The sequence below is a fragment of the Felis catus genome, chromosome A3, assembly GCF_018350175.1.
Source record: "Felis catus isolate Fca126 chromosome A3, F.catus_Fca126_mat1.0, whole genome shotgun sequence".
Classification (NCBI taxonomy): domain Eukaryota; kingdom Metazoa; phylum Chordata; class Mammalia; order Carnivora; family Felidae; genus Felis; species Felis catus.
Window position 1 is genome coordinate 114,235,134 of NC_058370.1, and position 19,867 is coordinate 114,255,000.

A 19,867-nucleotide genomic window follows, 5' to 3' on the forward strand; every position below is an offset into this window, starting at 1 on the left:
GTGAGCCAAGGCCTTGTGTTCCGTTTCTCATCTGGCCCAATCCTTTTAGAATCAGGTGTTTACCACCTACCCTCACCACCACCTTGTTCGACAGCGGATGGTTCTTTTCATTTTGTGAGTAAGTCACATATTTATATCCAGCACTGGTGGTATTAGATTTTTTCCCCCTTTTGGGGACTCTTCTCTATCATTTCTTTCTTTTAGCAAATTTCTGCACAACACAGGATGTTATGTGAATGTGGACCAAGAGGAAATTCCAAGACCAGACATATAAGTGTATGTCCCATTGGTATAACACAGGCTGAGACAAACAGCCAGCTATATTGATAAATAGTGGTCTTTGTGATACCAACAATCAATAGTTTGAAATATTCTCAAAATCCAAATAATTACATTATCTTATTCCTTCAATTAGTAAGCAGGTGGGTATTTATACAATACAAAATCTAAACTCACAAATCAATGTTAAGTGATGAAGCAATCAACGTGTAAAAGTAGTTTTTGACTTCTATCAAAATCCTAGATTTGAATATAGACGCATAAAAACCATAGCATTAACACAGCTAGTAGTGTGGTCTCTAGACCATTACCTTCCCTTCCACATTTACTTCAAGTTTCCAGACTGAGCAATTCCTCAAATTTTTATACTTTTGTCACTATTTTATATCTACTACTGTGTTATTTAGTATAAAGAACACAAAGTCCCCTAAAATAAAATAGAGATAGGGCTGAGTAAAGTATCATTTATACCCATTCATTCCATTCTCTAATTATAATTTAAAAGGATTTTATTTTCTATTCTACCTTACCTCTCTGATAAGTTTGTCCAACTGACCAATAACATGGGGTGGCGTTGTCTGGAGAAAAAAATAAAATAAAATATGAATAACTTAGGAGATAAAATAATTTTTGCACAGTGGTCCTGAAAATAAAAAGTTGGATTTTATACCAGCCTTTGCTTTGTTTGACAGCCTATCATGATTTAGGGAAGAGAGGTTTCAGTTGGCTCCACTAGTGGGACAACATCAACCATCAGCCCATGCTTATTTTTTATCTCTACACCCAAACAACTCTTGAAGAATCAGCCAACCAAGTAAAAATCTTTTGTATGGCACAGCATGACACAACTATTATCTTATTGTTACTACAGTTTCTGGAGATAAAACTACTGCCCCTAAGTTTTAGAAAGGGCATGAGGGTAAGACACAAGGAAAGCAGTGCTTACATACACATCCATCCCTGGGAAACTACCTTTGCATTCAGGGCCTTGTCTACAGGTATTTCTATTGTTTAAATAAGGAGTAATTTGTCATTTTCGATTTTAAGTTTGAAATTTAGAAGTCTCACTGATTCAATGACAGGAAATAAGAAAACAATCACAACCAAACTATATAATAGCCAAAGCATATTTATTGCGGGAAAATAAATAGGTAAAAAATATTTCTAAGTAACACTGTTTTTACTTGAAACATTATTAAGGGCAAAATATTTTTAGCTTCTGATTTTGTCTTATATTATAAATACAGGAAGATCTGTACATATTTTATGGGCCAAGAGAATTTCCTCTGCTTCTTACTGTATAGATTTCAGATATCACTGTTTGAGTTCATTTCTAACAGGGCCTTCTAATAGCTAAAAATTTTATAATCTGGTAGAAGAGAACATACAATTTTATTCTCTGGTAGAAAAAACTGGCTAATATTAAGCATGTGCATTGAAAAAGGACCCTTACCTGCAGTAATACTTTGCCACTGTACACGCTCATGGGATACATAGTGCCAAATGTCATCAGAGCAATGGCTATGGCAGAAGCAGTGTCCACAGCAAAATAATTACTAAAAGGAAAAACAATTCTAAATCTCAAATATATGCGTCACTGGGCTTCTTACAATTCAATCTTCCAAAACATTGTCTAATGCAACAGGACTTTGATCACAAGTGGCCACCACTGGCAAAGAGAGTATCTCAAAATAAATAAATAAGTAAGTTTTCAGAATCCTTTCTTGCCAAGTTTGGAGGAAAATAATAATTATGTTAAGCAGCATGAAGAGATGGTGAAGAAAAAAAATGTGACCATTTCCTCATTATGTATTTTCAATCTACTTGTCAACGAGAAAGGTTTCATATATATTCATTTGTTGTGACAAACAAAAACCTTCAACTTACAATTTCTGATACAGAGAAGGCTAATGTATCTCATCCAACAATTTTCCTATAAATAATAATTTTCCAATTATTACCAAGAATTTTTGAAATTCCTCAGGAATTACACAAGGTGAGATTCTATGGGAATTTATTAGAGGAACATTGTCACTGAAGTGCAACACTCATCAGTAGTTCAGACTGTTCTGTTAATAAGACAGACCAAAATGCCAATGCCAATGCCAATGATTACAAGCTGATCATGTTTTGTTTTTGTTTTATTTGTGTTGTTTTTTACTTTTTCCCACATGCTGGCAATAGAAACATGAGGTAAGACCTAGCCCCTACCTTTGAAATAGCAGGAGATAACCATGTAAAGAAAATAAAGCAATCTGGGAGTAAAGGAGAAGTCCTATAGGGTATCAGGGATGCACAAAGGAGTGAGTGACAAGCCTCCCGAGGTAGGGATAATCCAGAAAGGATTATAAAATAGAAAAAGAGACATATGAGCTGACCCTTCAAAGACGAGTGAAATGATGGGAGGAAGGTATCACAGACAGTGGAAGCAGCATGTGCAAGGGTGTGAAAGTCCTGACACAGCATCAGAAGTAGGAACAGGCAAATATAGACAGACGGATGGCCAGTGAGGTCAGTAGGGGCCTTACCATGCTAACAGCTTTTATTTATTTTTTATTTTATTTTATTTCTTTTTTAGTTTTACTTTTTATTTTTTAAATTTACATCCAAATTAGTTAGCATATGGCACAAAAACAGACACACAGACCAACAGAATAGAATAGAAACTCCAGAATTAGACCCACAAAAGTATGGCCAACTAATCTTTGACAAAGCAGGAAAGAATATCCAATGGAAAAAAGACAGTCTTTTTAACAAATGGTGCTGGGAGAGCTGGACAGCAACATGCAGAAGAATGAAACTAGACCACTTTCTTACACCAGTCACAAAAAAACCCTCAAAATTGATAAAGGACCTGAATGTGAAACAGGAAACCATCAAAACCCTAGAGGAGAAAGCAGGAAAAAACCTCTCTGACCTCAGCCGTAGCAATTTCTTACTTGACACATCCCCAAAGGCAAGGGGATTAAAAGCAAAAATGAACTATTGGGACCTCATGAAGATAAAAAGCTTCTGCACAGCAAAGGAAACAATCAACAAAACTAAAAGGCAACCAACGGAATGGGAAAAGATATTTGCAAATGACATATCGGACAAAGAGCTAGTATCCAAAATCTATAAAGAACTCACCAAATTCCACACCCGAAAAACAAATAATCCAGTGAAGAAATGGGCAGAAAACATGAATAGACACTTCTCTAAAGAAGACATCTGGATGGCCAACAGGCACATGAAAAGATGCTCAACGTCACTCCTCATCAGGGAAATGCAAATCAAAATCACACTCAGATACCACCTAATGCCAGTCAGAGTGGTTAAAATGAACAAATCAGAAGACTATAGATGCTGGGGAGGATGTGGAGAAACAGGAACCCTCTTGCACTGGTGGTGGAAATGCAAATTGGTGCAGCCGCTCTGGAAAACAGTGTGGAGGTTCCTCAAAAAATTAAAAATAGACCTACCCTATGACCCAGCAATAGCACTGTTAGGAATATACCCAAGGGATACACGAGTGCTGATGCACAGGGGCACTTGTACCTCAATGGTTACAGCAGCACTTTCAACAAAAGCCAAATTATGAAGAGCCTAAATGGCCATCAACTGATGAATGGATAAAGAAATTGTGGTTTATATACACAATGGAATACTACGTGGCAATGAGAAAGAATGAAATAGGGCCTTCTGTAGCAATGCGGATGGAACTGCATTGTTATGCTAAGTGAAATAAGTCATACAGAGAAAGACAGATACCATATGTTTTCACTCTTATGTGGATCCTGAGAAACTTAACAGAAGACCATGGGGGAGGGGAAGGAAAAAAAAAAAGGTTAGGGACGGAGGGAGCCAAAACATAAGAGACTCTTAAAGAGGGTTGATGGGGAGTGGGAGGGAGGGGAGGGTGGGTGATGGGTATTGAGGAGGGCACCTGTTGGGATGAGCACTGGGTGTTGTATGGAAACCAATCTGACAATAAATTTCATATTAAAAAAAATTAGTTAGCATATAATGCAACAATGATTTCAGGAGTAGATTCCTTAGTGTCCCTTACCCATTTAGCTCATCCCCCCTCCCACAACCACTCCAGTAACCTTCAGTTTGTTCTCCATATTTATGACTCTCTTCTGTTTTGTCCCCCTCCCTGTTTTTATATGATTTTTGTTTCCCTTCCCTTATATTCATCTGATTTGTCTCTTAAAGTCCTCTTATGAGTGAAGTCATATGATTTTTGTCTTTCTCTAATTTCACTTAGCATCATACCCTCTAGTTCCATCCACGTAGTTGCAAATGACAAGATTTCATTTTTTTGATTGCCGAGGAATACTCCATTGTATATATACACCACATCCTCTTTATCCATTCATCCATCGATGGACATTTGGGTTCTTTCCATACTTTGGCTATTGTTGATAGTGCTGCTGTGAACATTGGGGTGCATGCATCCCTTCGAAACAGCACACCTGTATCCCTTGGATAAATGCTCAGTAGTGCAATTGGTGGGTCATAGGGTAGTTCTATTTTTAGTTTTTTGAGGATCCTCCATACTGTTTTCCAGAGTGGCTGCACCAGCTTGCATTCCCAAGCTTTTATTTTTTTAACAGGCAAAGAGGAAGATTTTGAAACAGGAAAATATTATGGCCAGAGGTGCAATTTTGAATGATGACGTTGGTAGCAAAATGGAAAATAACTAGAGATGTATAACAATGACAGAAGACCAGAAGACTATTGTAATTAGACCAAGGAAATAATAAGGCCTCAATTTGGGAAGCAGTAATGAAAACGGGAAAGAGAGGACAAATAAATATTAAAAAAGAAGGTCCAATCAGACTGGCTGATAAGAGTATTATTTACAATAGCCAAGACATGGAAACAAGCAAAGTATCCACCAACAGATGAAGGGATAAAAAATGTAAGATACACACACCTATAAACACACACAGTCACACACACTGGCTTGAGAATTATTCAGCCAAAAAAGGGAGGGAATCATTTACAACAACATGGTAGAGAGAGACAAATACTGTTATGATCTCCCTTACAGGTGCAATCTAAAGATCCAAACTCCTGCGAAACACAGAAGAGTTTGGTGCCTGTCAAACGCAGGGGGTTGAGGGTGGGGGAGAAATGGGTGAAGGTGGTCAAAAGGTATTGAGTTGCAGTTATGAGACACAGAAGTTCTGGGGATGTACTGCACAGCATGATGACTACAACTTTAAAATACAAAAAAACAAATTCAAGACCAGGTGACCAATTAGAACCGGCTTTGGGAGAGGTGAGAGGGGAGAAGTATGATATTTAAGAGTGCACTGGAGTTAAACATTAAAAAAAAAAAGGTGGGGGGGGGAGCGCCTGGGTGGCTCAGTCGGTTGGGCGTCGGACTTCGGCTCAGGTCATGATCTCACGGTCCGTGAGTTCGAGCCCTGCATTGGGCTCTGTGCTGACAGCTCAGAGCTTGGAACCTGCTTCAGATTCTGTGTCTCCTTCTCTCTCTGCCCCTTTCCCACTCAAACTTTTGTATCTGTCTCTCTCAAAAATAAATAAACATTAAAAAAAATTTTAAAAAAAGAGTGCAGTGGAATTCGTCAAAAAATTAAACGCTGAATTATCCTATAATCCAGCAATTCTACTTTTGGGTATATGCCCACAAGAATGGAAAGCAGGGACTCAAACAGGTATTTGTATACCCATGTTCATAGAGCACTATTCACAATAGCCAAAAGGTGGGAACAATCCAAATATCTATCAGTGGATAATTCAACAAACAAAATGTGTTCTGTATGTACAATAGAATATTATTCAATCTTAAAAAAGGAGAAAATTCTGATACATATTACAACATGGATGAATCTTGAAAACATTACGCTAAGTGAAATAAGCCAGATGCAAAAAGACAAATATTGTATGATCTCACTCACATGAAGTACTTTGTCAAATTCATAGAGAAAGGAAATAGAATAGTGGTTAGCAGGGGCTTTGGGAAGAGAGGAAGGGGAGCTACTCTTTAATGGGTACTGAGTTACAGGTGGAGAAGATGTAAAAGTTCTGAAGATGGACAATGGTAACAGTTACACAATGATGTGAGGTACTTCATGCAACTGAACTGTATGATTAAAAATGGTTCAAGTTTTAATATACATTGAAAAAAAACAATGCAACAGAATAGATGGTAGTGGTATTATTCACTGAGGTCGAAAATATAAGAAAAAACCACTTTGGGGATGGGGAAAATAGGTTCAGCTGATGTAGACATGAATAGATGTAAGATATGCCTTTTGGAATTCAATAGACATCTGGACTAGAAATAATGGTTTGGGAAACTCACAGAGGTGGTAAATAAAAACGAGTAATTGAATGTAATCTTCCAGAAGAGTATGAAAAATAGGAAAAAGAATAATTAAGGACCAATTCTAGTAAACCCTAATATTTAAAGGGTAGGTAGTTGAAGAATCACATGTCATAAGATGCTAGGGAAGGTTAAAGCAGCTATAAAGTATACTTCCTAAAAATTTTGCCTTTTATTTATTTTTTTCCTTTTTCTTATTTTTTTTTTTAAGGCTTGACTTAAAAAATTTTTTTTTCATACCTACTTCCCCTTCCTTCTCTCAGAAATAGTAGCCATGGCTTATCTGTCATCTTCTGTCCTCTTCTGTCATGGTCATCTTCTCTGTTTCACTCACCAAGTCAGCAGTAGGGACTTTAAGTAGTTTTCCAGTCTGAATTATAGACTGTGGTGAAAAATACTTATTGAATCCTACCCCTTAATTTTTCAGATGAAGATACTTAAGGACAAGACTTGACCAAAGCTACACAGGCCATAAGCAAACATGCTGTAAGCATAATCCTTACCTACCCCACAGATGCCTTTAAAAGTCAGGCCCCCAAAATGGAACCACTTGACAGCAATAAAAACTACTTACTTAATTTCAATTAGCATATATGTAATACAAAGAGCAAATGCTCCAGCAAGATCAATCAAAACAAATGGATTCATTCGGGGAAGGAAGATGCTGCTAAGTCCTGGAATAATTCCACACAGGCTATGAAGAAACAAACAAAGAGTATTCGTTAGCAGACCTCAATGTAATACTGATGGAAATCTTGTGAAAGATAACTTGTATTTTAGTACCATAGGTCTTATAGAAAGCAAAGAGGATGTGGGAACAAAGTCCTCTTACTCGTAAAGGTATCTTATGTCATCAATAAGTAAAAGGCGAGTAAGTGTGATCTGTGAGATTCATGTAGCAACCTCAGCAATGAATAATGTAAGTTCCCATGACAGATGCATTTCTTGTACATCCCTTTGAAATTATGTGTATCATGAAACCCCACATAACATCTTACCTTCGACTAAGATCTGCAACATGCTCTTGAAGCCAACTCGTACTAGCAGCTTTAAGAAGAAAACACGTAAATTACCTATATAGAAAAATAAACCACTACCAGAAATACTTGATTTCCTTAATTTAAAAGTTAAGTTTTGTAATGACTGTATAACATTTTAAAAAAGGACATGCTACTTAAATCTAGACTTTTTCCCTCTTTTATACCTTCAAGATAATAAAGCAAAAGCAGTTTCAACTATTTATATCACTGACCTGGAGGAATTACATATGTCAGTGTACTATTAATTTTAAAGGCTCTTTAAATGTAAAGCAGAACTTCCTAACCAGTGTGCTGAGAATGGGTTATAGGTATACCAATTCTTAATTTCCCCAGCTCTCAGAAAGGCCAGGTAGGGGATCTGGCTACATGCAGAAACCTGCCAGTTACTGTTCCTGAACAAGTAGCCCCCAGGCTCAAACATCCTTTTACATTTGTCTCAGGATTATAGAAATACTCACTTTTTCATGTGTAACATGATGTAAAAAAGACTGGCGAGGTTATACAAAAGCCATATTGTAGAGCAGTTAAGAGCAGACTCTATTGCCAGAATATCTGACTTAAAACCCAGCTCTTAGCTAGATATTTGACTTTGGGCAAGTGATTTAATCTCTCAGTGCCTCAGTGTAATATAAAAATAATAAAATTATTTACCTCATGTGGTTATAGGGAGAATTAAATGGGCTGATCTAGATAAAGAGTTTAGCATTGTGTCTGGTAGACAGAAAGTGCTCAGTATTATCTTTCACTCAAATTTCAACTAATGTCACAAATATTAATGTTTCTGGGAACTTTAATATCCAGCTAATGAAAACATAAACTAGATAGCCTTTCCAGAAATAAGTCTGGCACAATATATATCAATGACTTGAAAGATATTATATTTCTAACCCATTTATAATTTCTCTGGGAATTCATCCTGAAGAAGACTCACAGATGCATAAAAGAAATGTGATATCAGAAAGCAGATTGTAGCATTATTTATAAAAGGAAAACTTGGATCTTTCTCATCTTTATGGAGAGATAATTTCTAAATCTTTGTACCTTCTTAAAATCTCTAGAGTGAACATTATGCTATTTTAATAACTTATGCTTTTCTTTTCAAAATAATTCTGGACATCACAAATACCATATTTTCTAGTTCATGCAGTAATTCTAAAACTTTAATTCATACAAATACAACTGACGCTTCATAATATTCACGAAGGTGTTTAAATTTGAATGGGAAATTTAGAAAACTTTCTTCTCTTGATTGTCTTAGTGTTCAAGTCAGTGGAGTAAAAAGATCCTCTCCTATCTTTGCTTCAAAGTGTGGGTCTGTGCACACAGCCCACTTTTATTTTTACCTCACTTCTCCACCAATCAGTGTTTAACCCTTTGTGGGTTAGTGGGAATCCAGAACATGGAAATTACCAAAAAATGACAATAATTTTAACTACTGAAGAGAAATAACACTCTAAATTTTTAAAGACTTGAAAATAAAAGAATATTTCAAAATATATATGCTACTTTATAATATATGCCCATCCACCATTGACACAGAGAAGTTCCTGGGAACTTACTTAACAGAATACAATTATTTGCAAAGAGCATATCAACCATCTGAAGTATACTGATGTTTCCAAAATGTGTGCAATAGATTTTTTCTAAGTAGGTGACACATCTAAAATCCCACTCATGTTATTTGGCAAATGTAATTTTTCATCACATATAATTTAATATATGTCAGTTCTGCTCATTTTAAAGTAATACGTTCTTTTAAAGCTTGAACTAATAAGATTTTGTTTTGTAATTCTCTACTCAGAAAAGACCTGAGAACCTCTAGGATAGTTCTCTCTTCTCTTCAGGATAAGCTTTCTAGGTGATGTGAGTTAATAAAACAAACACAGGACTTGTTTTTATGAGAGATGAATTGGATTTTTTATTAATGGTAAATAAAAATCATACCTTCAGAGACATAAGCAAAAGGCTTATTCCGAACAGAAAGCATTGTGAACAAGTTGAAGGAAAGAGCCACAAAAGTACCAACTAATAATCTTCCCCTAAAAAGAACAATAACATTTACCATTATTTTTTCTTGGTAATAGCAACACGTAATTTCAGCATGCAGACAGACTAGGAGATGGGAAGGGAGAGTCATCTGCTGCAGTGGTTTGGGATTTGTGGAACCAGGCTCTGAACTTGCTTTCGAGTTCCATCTTACACAGGACAAAAACGGACTCTCAGCATGAACAGTATCTTCCTACAGGTAATTGCTGTTATAAATTTATATAAATGCAATGGTATATGGTTTACAAGATACTAGGCAGGTCAGAGTATCCTGAATTAAACTGGTCAAAACAGAAAAAGTCCATGTATTTGGCAACTCTGTAGTAGACAATTACACTTTTATCTTTTTTTTTTTTTAACTTCTTTAATGTTTATTTTTTTATTTTCAGAGAGAGAGTGAGCAGGGGAGGGGCAGAGGGAGAGAGGGTGAGGGAGAATCCCAAGCAGGTTCAATGCTTTCTGCAGAACCTGACGCAGAGCTCAGTCTCAAGAACTGTGAGATCATGACCCGAGCTGAAATCAAGAGTCAGACATCTAACTGACTGAGCCAGCCTGGCTCAATTTTATCTTTTCTAAAGGTGCTACTAAAAGATTTTGGGCATCAAATTTTAAATCATAGAAGACCAACATGGCTAGTTTATGTGTTGATTTAGGCCTGGAAATAACGAGGGACCTAAAGCCAGAGTACAAAGGCCTTCCTGTGCAATATAAAAACATAAGGACTTGGGAACAGTTAAGGCTGAGAAGGAGTCTTGGAATTGGGGGATTTTGTTTGTGAATTATCAGTGAAATGTATATTGCCACACTCTGACCTATGACTGGCCAAAGTAACCATTATTCTTAATGTACCTCTCAATAACTGGGGATCAAACATAATAGTAAATTATGTTATGTCAAAAGCAAAATCTCACGTGTGTATCTCGGGCTGCTCCAGAAAGCGTTCTGCACTAAAAGAAAGAAAAAATGTATTAAATTAGTTCTAAAAATTATGAAATTAAAAAGCTTTATTAAATATAGAATTAATCTAATAAGTGAACAAAATCTTTTTTTTTTTAAGTTAGTTTATTTGTGTAAGTAATCTCTACACTTAACATGGGGCTCAAACTCATGACCCCAAGATCAAGAGTCACATGCTCTTCCAACTGAGCCAGCCAGGCGCCCTGAACAAAATCTTTTAATATGATAACCAACTGTTGATTATTAGCAGTGATCAGGCAAGACTTACAAATTATCCTCCATATGTAGTATCAATCTTCCCCACCAAACTTTTTCCAATGGGTTTATACCAAGCATTAAAACATGTCTGACTGAACCCCTTTCCTTCATACCTGCCCAGGATTTAGTAGCATCAAATTAGGTAATAAAAGGAGGGTGAAAAGAAGGGAGAAAAGTCTGAAAAATGAAGAGGACATCCTATCAAAACTCCAGCACTGCTCATCTTAATTTGTATACCCTTTAAACCAAATGTGTCTCACTGGATTCTTTCATGTTGCCAAAGGTGGAATTTACAGTGAAGTGACATATAAAACAAACGTACCTTTCTTTTAATATAAAGAGAGCTCCCAGTTGTGCCAAGACTGTGGAGGCAAATACAGCCAAGACTTCTAATCTTTCAAATCTGAAACAAGAAAATTAATTAGATCAGCACAATTCATACACCAGTATCTCCAGAACACATTTTCATTCATTTATCACATACTAAATTTTTTGTGTGTCTACTATAAGCCAAACACTGTTAATTTTTTTTAATGTTTTTAAATTTATTTTTCAGACAGAGAGAGACAGAGCATGAGCAGGGGAGGGGCAGAGAGAGAGGGAGACACAGAATCCGAAGCAGGCTCCAGGCTCTGAGCTGTCAGCACAGAGCCCGATGTGGGGCTCGAACTCACAGACTGCAAGATCATGATCTGAGCCGAAGTCGGACGCTCAACCGACTGAGCCACTCAGGCGCCCTAAGCCAAACACTGTTAGAACAGACTACAGATTTTCTAGAATGAAGATAAACAATGATTATCACAGATTAAAAAAAAGTGCCTATATGTACAACACCTATTCCTAGGACCTACTTATAGCTGTTATTTTTCTGGAAATAATTATTATCACAATAACAGGTAACACTTGATTGACCCATCTTATGTTAGACCACTGCTCAAAGTGCTTAACATACAATTTCTTCTAAACCACCCAACACCTTATGAAGGTTACTCTATCCACTTTAAAAAAAAAGAAAAAGAGATAAGGAACTTGAAATATAAAAAGGAAAAGTAACTTATTAGAGTCATACAGCTAGCAAGTGGAGGAGTGAGGTTTCCAAACTCAGGCACTCTAGTTCCACAGTTCATGATTTTAACCACTTATTATATGGTCTCTCACTGAAGCAAATAATTGCAGTTAATTATGTGTATGCCTTATAATCCCTAAATTGTAAGCTCAAGGCCAAGGTCTGTAATCATATTCATCTTAGTTTTTCCCACAACAGTTTAATGGCATTCAATATTTGTGATAAGTATAAATGCTTATAATTTCTCAAGGAATTAGACATCTTCAGTAAAGACAATAAAATAATTAAGGATCCTGATCTCATTGCTGTTTTTAAAGGGGAAAAATGCTGGAATCAACAACAACCTATTATTAAAAATATAACAGAAATGTATTTATTGACATGGAAAGATATAAATGAAAAGAGTGGGTTATAAAAGAGTATAAAAAACAGTATGTAAATGCAGTATGTAAATGTTATTTGTGGAAACTAATAAACTGATATTAAAGTGCATATATGGAAACGCAAAGGGTGAAGGAAAGCAAAGACAATCCGAAGAAGAACAAAGCTGGAAGATTTACACCACTAGATGTCAAGATGTATTTCAAAACTATTCAAAACTACTGTAGTTAATATAGCAAAGTACTAATGCAAGAATAGACAAATATTGACATTGAACAGACAAGAAAATCCAGAAATAGAATCACACATTCATAGTCACCTAGTTTATGAAAAAGGTAGCACATAAAGGCAGGAGAAAAAGGATTAACTTTTCCTCCAATAAATGTTTCATCAGTTGAACAGCCAAATAAAAACAAATATGCCCTGACCTCTACCTCAACCCATATACAAAAATGAATTCCAGTTTGACTGTAGGTGTTAAATGTGAAAGGTCAAACAACAAGATTTCTAGCTAATAGTAGAGTATCTTTATGACCTCGGAGCTGGCTAAGATTTCTTGACAAGTATACAAAAAGTACAACCCATGAAAAATTGGTAAGTTGAACTTATTGAAATAAAAAAACTTTTCATTCATGGGAAAAGTTATTTATATATGAAGAACTCTACAGATCAATATAAAAAAAAGGTAACCCAATTTAAAAATGGGTAAAACATTTTAATATGCACCTGACAAAAAAGGTAATCTGAATGACTAAGAAATATATGAAAAAGTCAGTAATATGAAAAAGTGTTCATTTAGTCATCAGGATAATAATTTAAAACCAAAAGACACAACTACATACCCTAGAATGGCTTAAAAAATAAAAAGACAATACCAACTGTTGGTATAGGCATGAAGCAACCAGAACTCTAATATTGCCAGTGAAAGAGTAAACTGGTAAAACCACTCTAGAAAACTGGTATTACCTTATCTTCCAACAATGAACATATACAATTCCTATGACTGAGTAACTTCACTCAAAGATACATATCCAACATAAAGGGATACACATGTATACCAAAAGACATGTACAAGAATATTCACAAATAGCTTTATTTATAATAGCTAAAAGCTGAAAATCACCTAAATGCCTTTCAATAGTTGAACATAAAAAGAAATTGTGGTATATTCATATAATGGGATATGAGAGCAATGGACCAGAATGAACCACTATTATAGGAGAGTATATACTGTAATCCCATTAATGTGCCTCCAGACAGGCAACAATAATGTGCAAAGAACAGCGGTCAGAACACTGATTATTTCTGTTGGACTGGACTCTGACTCAAAAAAAGGAGGGGGGGGCTTTTTGGGGGGACTTGTAAAGTTTTATATCATGATCTAGGTAGTAGTTATACACGTATATTCATTTATTAAAATTCACCAAACTGTACAAGGATATAAGAACAAGATTTGGCCCCTGCTACCATGAAATTTGCATTTTATTAGTATTTTTAATTTATTTGGGGGGGTGCAGAGAGAGCGAGCATACAAGAGCAGAGGGGCAGATAGAGGGAGACAGAGGATCTGAAGCAGGCTCAGGGCTGACAGCAGAGAGCGTGATATGGGGCTCAAACTCACAAACTGTGAGATCATGACCTGAGCCAAAATCAGACACTTAACTGACTGAGCCATCCAGGTGCCCCAAAATTTACATTTTAAGGAGGGAGACAGAATAACAATTTATAACTTCTGGTAAATGCTATACAGAGAATAATAGTAGTCTGACATGGAAAGAGGCTAACCAGGTGATCTATTTTAGAATCTATTTCAGATTGGGCCCAGTTACTTAATGGCATTGGCATTTAGTGATATTAGGATTCGAGTAACAAGATGGAGCACATCCTGCAAAGATGAAGTGAAGAGAATTTCAAGGAGAGACAATAGCTTGTACAAAAGACCTAAGCAGGAATATATGAGCTGTACACAAATTACAGAAAGAAAGACTGTGTGGTATATAGGGCATGAAAGTAGAAACTTGAAGAGAAGTAGGCAGAGACTAGCTCATCTAAGAACTTTGTAAACTAGAGAAAAGAGTCAGGATTTTATTGTAAGTATGACAGCAAATAACTGGGTGGTTATAAGGAAAATGATAGCATGATTTAAGTTTAAAAAGGAAAACACTATGGGGTGTCTGCATGGCTCAGTTGGTTAAGCATCCAACTCTTGATCTTAGCTCAGGTCTTAATCTCAGGGTTGTGAGTTCAAGCCCTGAGTTGGGCTCCATGCTGGATGTGAAGCTTACTTAAACATAAATAAATAAAATAAACATAACTAAGCTAAACTAAAATAAAAAATAAAATGGAAAACACTCTGGTTGCTATATGGATAATGGTCTACAGGGGGGTAAGAGGAGAGGCATGAGGACCAATTAGGAGACTGGACATTGATAAAGATAAGAAATGAAGGTAGCTTAGTTACGACGGTAGCTGTTGAGATAGAAATGCGGGTCAGGACAGATTCTGGATGTGTCTGTAGGTTACCCCGTAAAAACCTGCTGATGGATAAATGTGGGGAATAGGAGAAGACTAAAAATTTTGCTTGAGCAAATGAGTGGTGGTATTAACTAAGATGGGAAAAACTGCAGAGGAACAGGTTTTTAGGGAAGAAAATAAGAATTCTAGCCAAAGTTTAAGGCACCAAATAGATATCCATGTGATGCTGTCAAGAAGGTAGTCTGAAACAAGACAGATCTTAGGGCTAGAGAACTGGAGTTTGGAATTATTAAATATAGATAGTAGGGACGCCTGGGTGGCTCAGTTGGTTGAGAGTCCGACTTCGGCTCAGGTCATGATCTCGTGGTCTGTGAGTTCAAGCCCTGCGTCGGGCTCTGTGAGGACAGCTCAGAGCCTGGAGCCTGCTTCGGATTCTGTGTCTCCCTCTCTCTCTGCCCCTCCCCCACTCATGCTCTGTCTCTCTCTCTGTCAAAAATAAAAACATTAAAAAATATATATATAGGTGATAGTTCAAGCTATGTGACTGACAATTATACTTGGATGTTAATTTTATTGTTTAATTGCTCCCTCCTTTCTTGTTCAGTCTAAGTAAGTGGGAGCTATCATGTCCTTGCTTAACCTGGTCTCCTGGCCACAGTAACTGATCTAGAGACTAATATCTGTTCCAAGCTGGACCAATCAATAGTTCTTTCCCATGATTTTCTTTACTAGCACTGGGGAAGCATCTTTCCTTATCTAGGATGTAGTTAAGAAATTTCAAGTTAACGTCTTGCTAGGAGTTATTCTAGTATGGTGGGGAAACATCGTATGAGAAACTAAACCTGACATGCAGAGAAAAGTGGGCCTTAGAGGTAAGAGAAAGACAAGGGTCCTAAGTGTGCTAGTCCCTATGCCAGTTACCTCAGTCTTCCCACATTCTGGTTACATAAATTACAAAAGTTCCCATTTTCCCTCGATACTAGTTTGAATTGGATTTTTGTCACTTACAACCAAAAGCCTTAACTCAGAGTCACAGATTTCCATATAGAGATATCTATATGTACCTTAAAACCAAATATCATAGCAACAGTCCAACGCTATCAAATTTTAGTGACACTTATGAATATCTTCATCTTGCATGAAAATTTCATGTTTACTTTGCCCCATTGTTGAAGTAAACAAAACTTGATTTTGTTCAAAAGAATATTCCCAATGAATGGTATGGTAGAGAAGATGGGTAAGTTTGGTCCAAGTTTCTTTGCCAAGTTAAATTCTTCTTTCAATGGGAGAAGATATTTGCAAATAATATACCCAACAAGAGATTAGTATCCAAAATATATAAAGAACTTATACAACATCAAAAAAATGTTTTTCCTATTAAAAATGGGCAGAAGACATGAACAGACATTTCTCCAAAGAAGATACACAGATGGCCAACAGATACATGAAAAGATGCTCAACATCACTCATCATCAGGGAAATGCAAATCAAATCCACAATCACCTCACACCTGTCAGAATGTCTTAAATCAAAAACACAAGAAACAACCAGTATTGTTGAGGATGTGGAGAAAAAGGAACCCTTGTGCACTGTTGGTGGGAATGCAAACTGGTGCAGCCACTGTGAAAAACAGTACGGAGGTTCCTCAAAAAATTAAAAATAGGGGCGCCTGGGTGGCGCAGTCGGTTAAGCGTCCGACTTCAGCCAGGTCACGATCTCGCGGTCCGTGAGTTCAAGCCCCGCGTCAGGCTCTGGGCTGATGGCTCAGAGCTTGGAGCCTGTTTCCGATTCTGTGTCTCCCTCTCTCTCTGCCCCTCCCCCGTTCATGCTCTGTCTCTCTCTGTCCCAAAAATAAATAAATGTTGAAAAAAATTTTTAAAAAAAGAGAAAAAAAAAATTAAAAATAAAATTACTATATGATATTTACCCAAAGACTACAAAAACACGAATTTAAAAAGGTGCATGTACCCCTATGATTATTGCAGCATTACTTAAGAGTCAAAATATGGAAGCACCCCAAGGATCTATTAATAGATGAATGCATAAAGAACAGTATTGTATGTGTGTGTATACACACACAATGGATTATTACTCAGCCGTAAAAAAGAATAAAACCTTGCCATTTGCAACAACATAGATGGATTTAGAGGGTATAATGCTAAATGAAATAAGTAGCATATGTAGAATTTAAGAAACTAAACAAAGAAAAAGAGACAAAACAAAACATAGACTCTTAAATACAAAGAATAAACATGGTTACCGGAGGGCAAGGGGGGGTGGGCACGGGTGTAATAGGTGAAGGGAATTAAAAGTATACTTATTGTTTTTTTTTAATGTTTATTTTTTATTTTGAGACCGAGAGAGAGAGCATGCACAGGGGAGGGCCAGAAAGTTAAATTCTTCTTTCAATGGGAGAAGATATTTGCAAATAATAGAGAGAGAGAGAGAGAGAGACAGAGAGACAGAGAGACAGAGAGAGAGAAAATCCCAAGCAGGCTCTGCACTGTCAGCACAGAACCCGACACAGAGCTTGATCTCATGAACTGTGAGATCATGACCTGAGCCAAAATCAAGATAGAGACAGTGAGTCAACTGAGTCCCCAGGCACTCCAGAGCATACTACTGTGACGAGCAGTTGGTAACATACAGAATTATGAATCACTATACTGTACACCTCAAGCTAATATAATGCTGTATGCTAATTACATTAGAATTTTAAAAACTTAAAAAGAAAAAGAAAAATGACAAGTGTTGGTGAGGATGCTGGTGGGAATATAAAATGGTGCTGCTTCTGTGGAAAATTATATGGTGGTTCCTCAAAAAATTAAACATGGAATCACAGAATATGATCCAGGAATGAGTATATACCCAAAAGAGCTGAAAGCAGGGATTCAAACAGATATTTGTACACCAATTGTTATAAAAGCATGACTCACAATGGCCCAAAGGTGGATACAGCCCAAATGTCCATCAACAGAATAAACAAAATGTGATATATACATACAATAGAATATTATTCAACTTAAGGAAATCATGAAATTCTGATCTATGCTATAACACAGATGAAACTTGAAAACATTAAGTGAAATAAGCCATATTCAAAAGGACAAATATTGTTTGATTCCATTTATGTGAGGTGCCTAGAAGAGGCAAATTCATAAACACAGAAAGTAGAATGGTGGTTGCCAGGGGCTGAGAGATAGGGAAATAGGGAGTTACTGTTAAGTGGATATGAGTTTTTGTTTGGGAAGAGGAAATATTTTTGGAAATAATGGCATTGCTCATACAACACTGTGAAGGTACTGCCACTGAATTGTACACCTGAAAATGATTAAAATGGTAACTTTTATGCTATGCACATTTTATCACAATAACCCCACCACCCAAACTTTTTAAAAAATTTTTATTTAAATCCAAGTTAGTTAACATATAGTGTAATAATGGTTTCAGGAATAGAATTTAGTGATTCATCACTTACATAAAACACCCAGTGCTCATCCCAAGTGTCTTCCTTAACACCCATCACCCATTTAGCCCATTCCCCCACCCAACACTCCTCCAGCAACTTGCTTGTTCTTTGTATTTAAGAGTCTCTTATGGTTTCCCTCCCTTTCTGTTTTTTTTAAGTTTACTTATTTTTTTTGAAAGAGCAAGCAGAGTAGGGGCAGAGAGAGAAGTCCAAGCAGGCTCCACATTGTCAGTGCAGAGCCTGACATGGGGCTCAAACTCACAAACCATGAGACCATGACCTGAGCTGAAGTCAAGAGTCAGATGCTTAACCAACTGAGCCACCCAGGCATCCCTCCCTTTCTGTTTTTGTCTTAGTTTTCCTTCCCTTCCTTTATGTTCATCTACTGTGTTTCTTAAACTCCACATATGAGTGAAATCATAGATTTGTCTTTCTCTGACTTATTTCACGTAGCATAATACACTCTAGTTCCATTCATGTTGCTGCAAATGGCAAGATTTCATTCTTTTTGATTGCTGAGTAATATTCCATTATATGTATATATACATATACAGATATACATATTATATATATGTACACATACATATGTATATGTATACACACATATGTATTATTTCTTCTTCTTTTTTTCTTATATATGAAATTTATTGTCAAATTGGTCTCCATACAACACCCAGTGTTCATCCCAAAAGGTGCCCTCTTCAATACCCATCACCCACACTCTCCTCCCTCCCACTCCCCATCAACCCTTAGTTTGTTCTCAGTTTTTAACGGTCTCTTATGCTTTGGCTTTCTCCCACTCTAACCTCTTTTTTTCTTTTTTTCTTCCCCTCCCCCATGGGTTCCTGTTAAGTTTCTCAGGATGCACATAAGAGTGAAACCATATGGTATCTGTCTTTCTCTGTATGGCTTATTTCACTTAGCATCACACTCTCCAGTTCCATCCACGTTGCTACAAAAGGCCATATTTCATTTTTTCTCATTGCCACGTAGTATTCCATTGTGTATATAAACCACAATTTCTTTATCCATTCATCAGTTGATGGACATTTAGGCTCTTTCCATAATTTGGCTATTCTTGAGAGTGCTGCTATGAACATTGGGGTACAAGTGCCCCTATGCATCAGTACTCCTGTATCTCTTGGATAAATTCCTAGCAGTGCTATTGCTGGGTCATAGGGTAGGTCTATTTTTAATTTTCTGAGGAACCTCCACACTGCTTTCCAGAGCGGCTGCACCAATTTGCATTCCCACCAACAGTGCAAGAGGGTTCCCGTTTCTCCACACCTCTCCAGCATCTATAGTCTCCTGATTTGTTCATTTTGGCCACTCTGACTGGCATGAGGTGATACCTGAGTGTGGTTTTGATTTGTATTTCCCTGATAAGGAGCGACACTGAACATCTTTTCATGTGCCTGTTGGCCATCCGGATGTCTTCTTTAGAGAAGTGTCTATTATTCATGTTTTCTGCCCATTTCTTCACTGGATTATTTGTTTTTCGGGTGTGGAGTTTGGTGAGCTCTTTATAGATTTTGGATACTAGCCCTTTGTCCGAT

At 36.7% G+C, this 19,867-nt stretch overlaps 1 protein-coding gene across 4 annotated transcripts in view; it reads right to left on the reverse strand.

Moving 5' to 3' along the window:
- The window catches only part of SLC30A6 (solute carrier family 30 member 6), a 51,588-nt gene that overhangs the window by 9,912 nt on the left and 21,809 nt on the right, over positions 1-19,867 (reverse strand). For 2 of the 4 annotated variants that reach the window (XM_011281136.4, XM_011281137.4), the window contains 7 exons: positions 11,243-11,323; positions 10,617-10,652; positions 9,604-9,698; positions 7,618-7,666; positions 7,194-7,313; positions 1,733-1,835; positions 810-857 (listed from right to left, as the gene is read on the reverse strand). In XM_011281136.4, the coding sequence (XP_011279438.2) occupies positions 810-857; positions 1,733-1,835; positions 7,194-7,313; positions 7,618-7,666; positions 9,604-9,698; positions 10,617-10,652; positions 11,243-11,323 (532 nt within the window). Of the gene's footprint in view, positions 1-809; positions 858-1,732; positions 1,836-7,193; positions 7,314-7,617; positions 7,667-9,603; positions 9,699-10,616; positions 10,653-11,242; positions 11,324-19,867 lie in introns of those variants that run through there. The other 2 variants (XM_019827704.3, XM_045054712.1) reach the window with 2 other exon arrangements.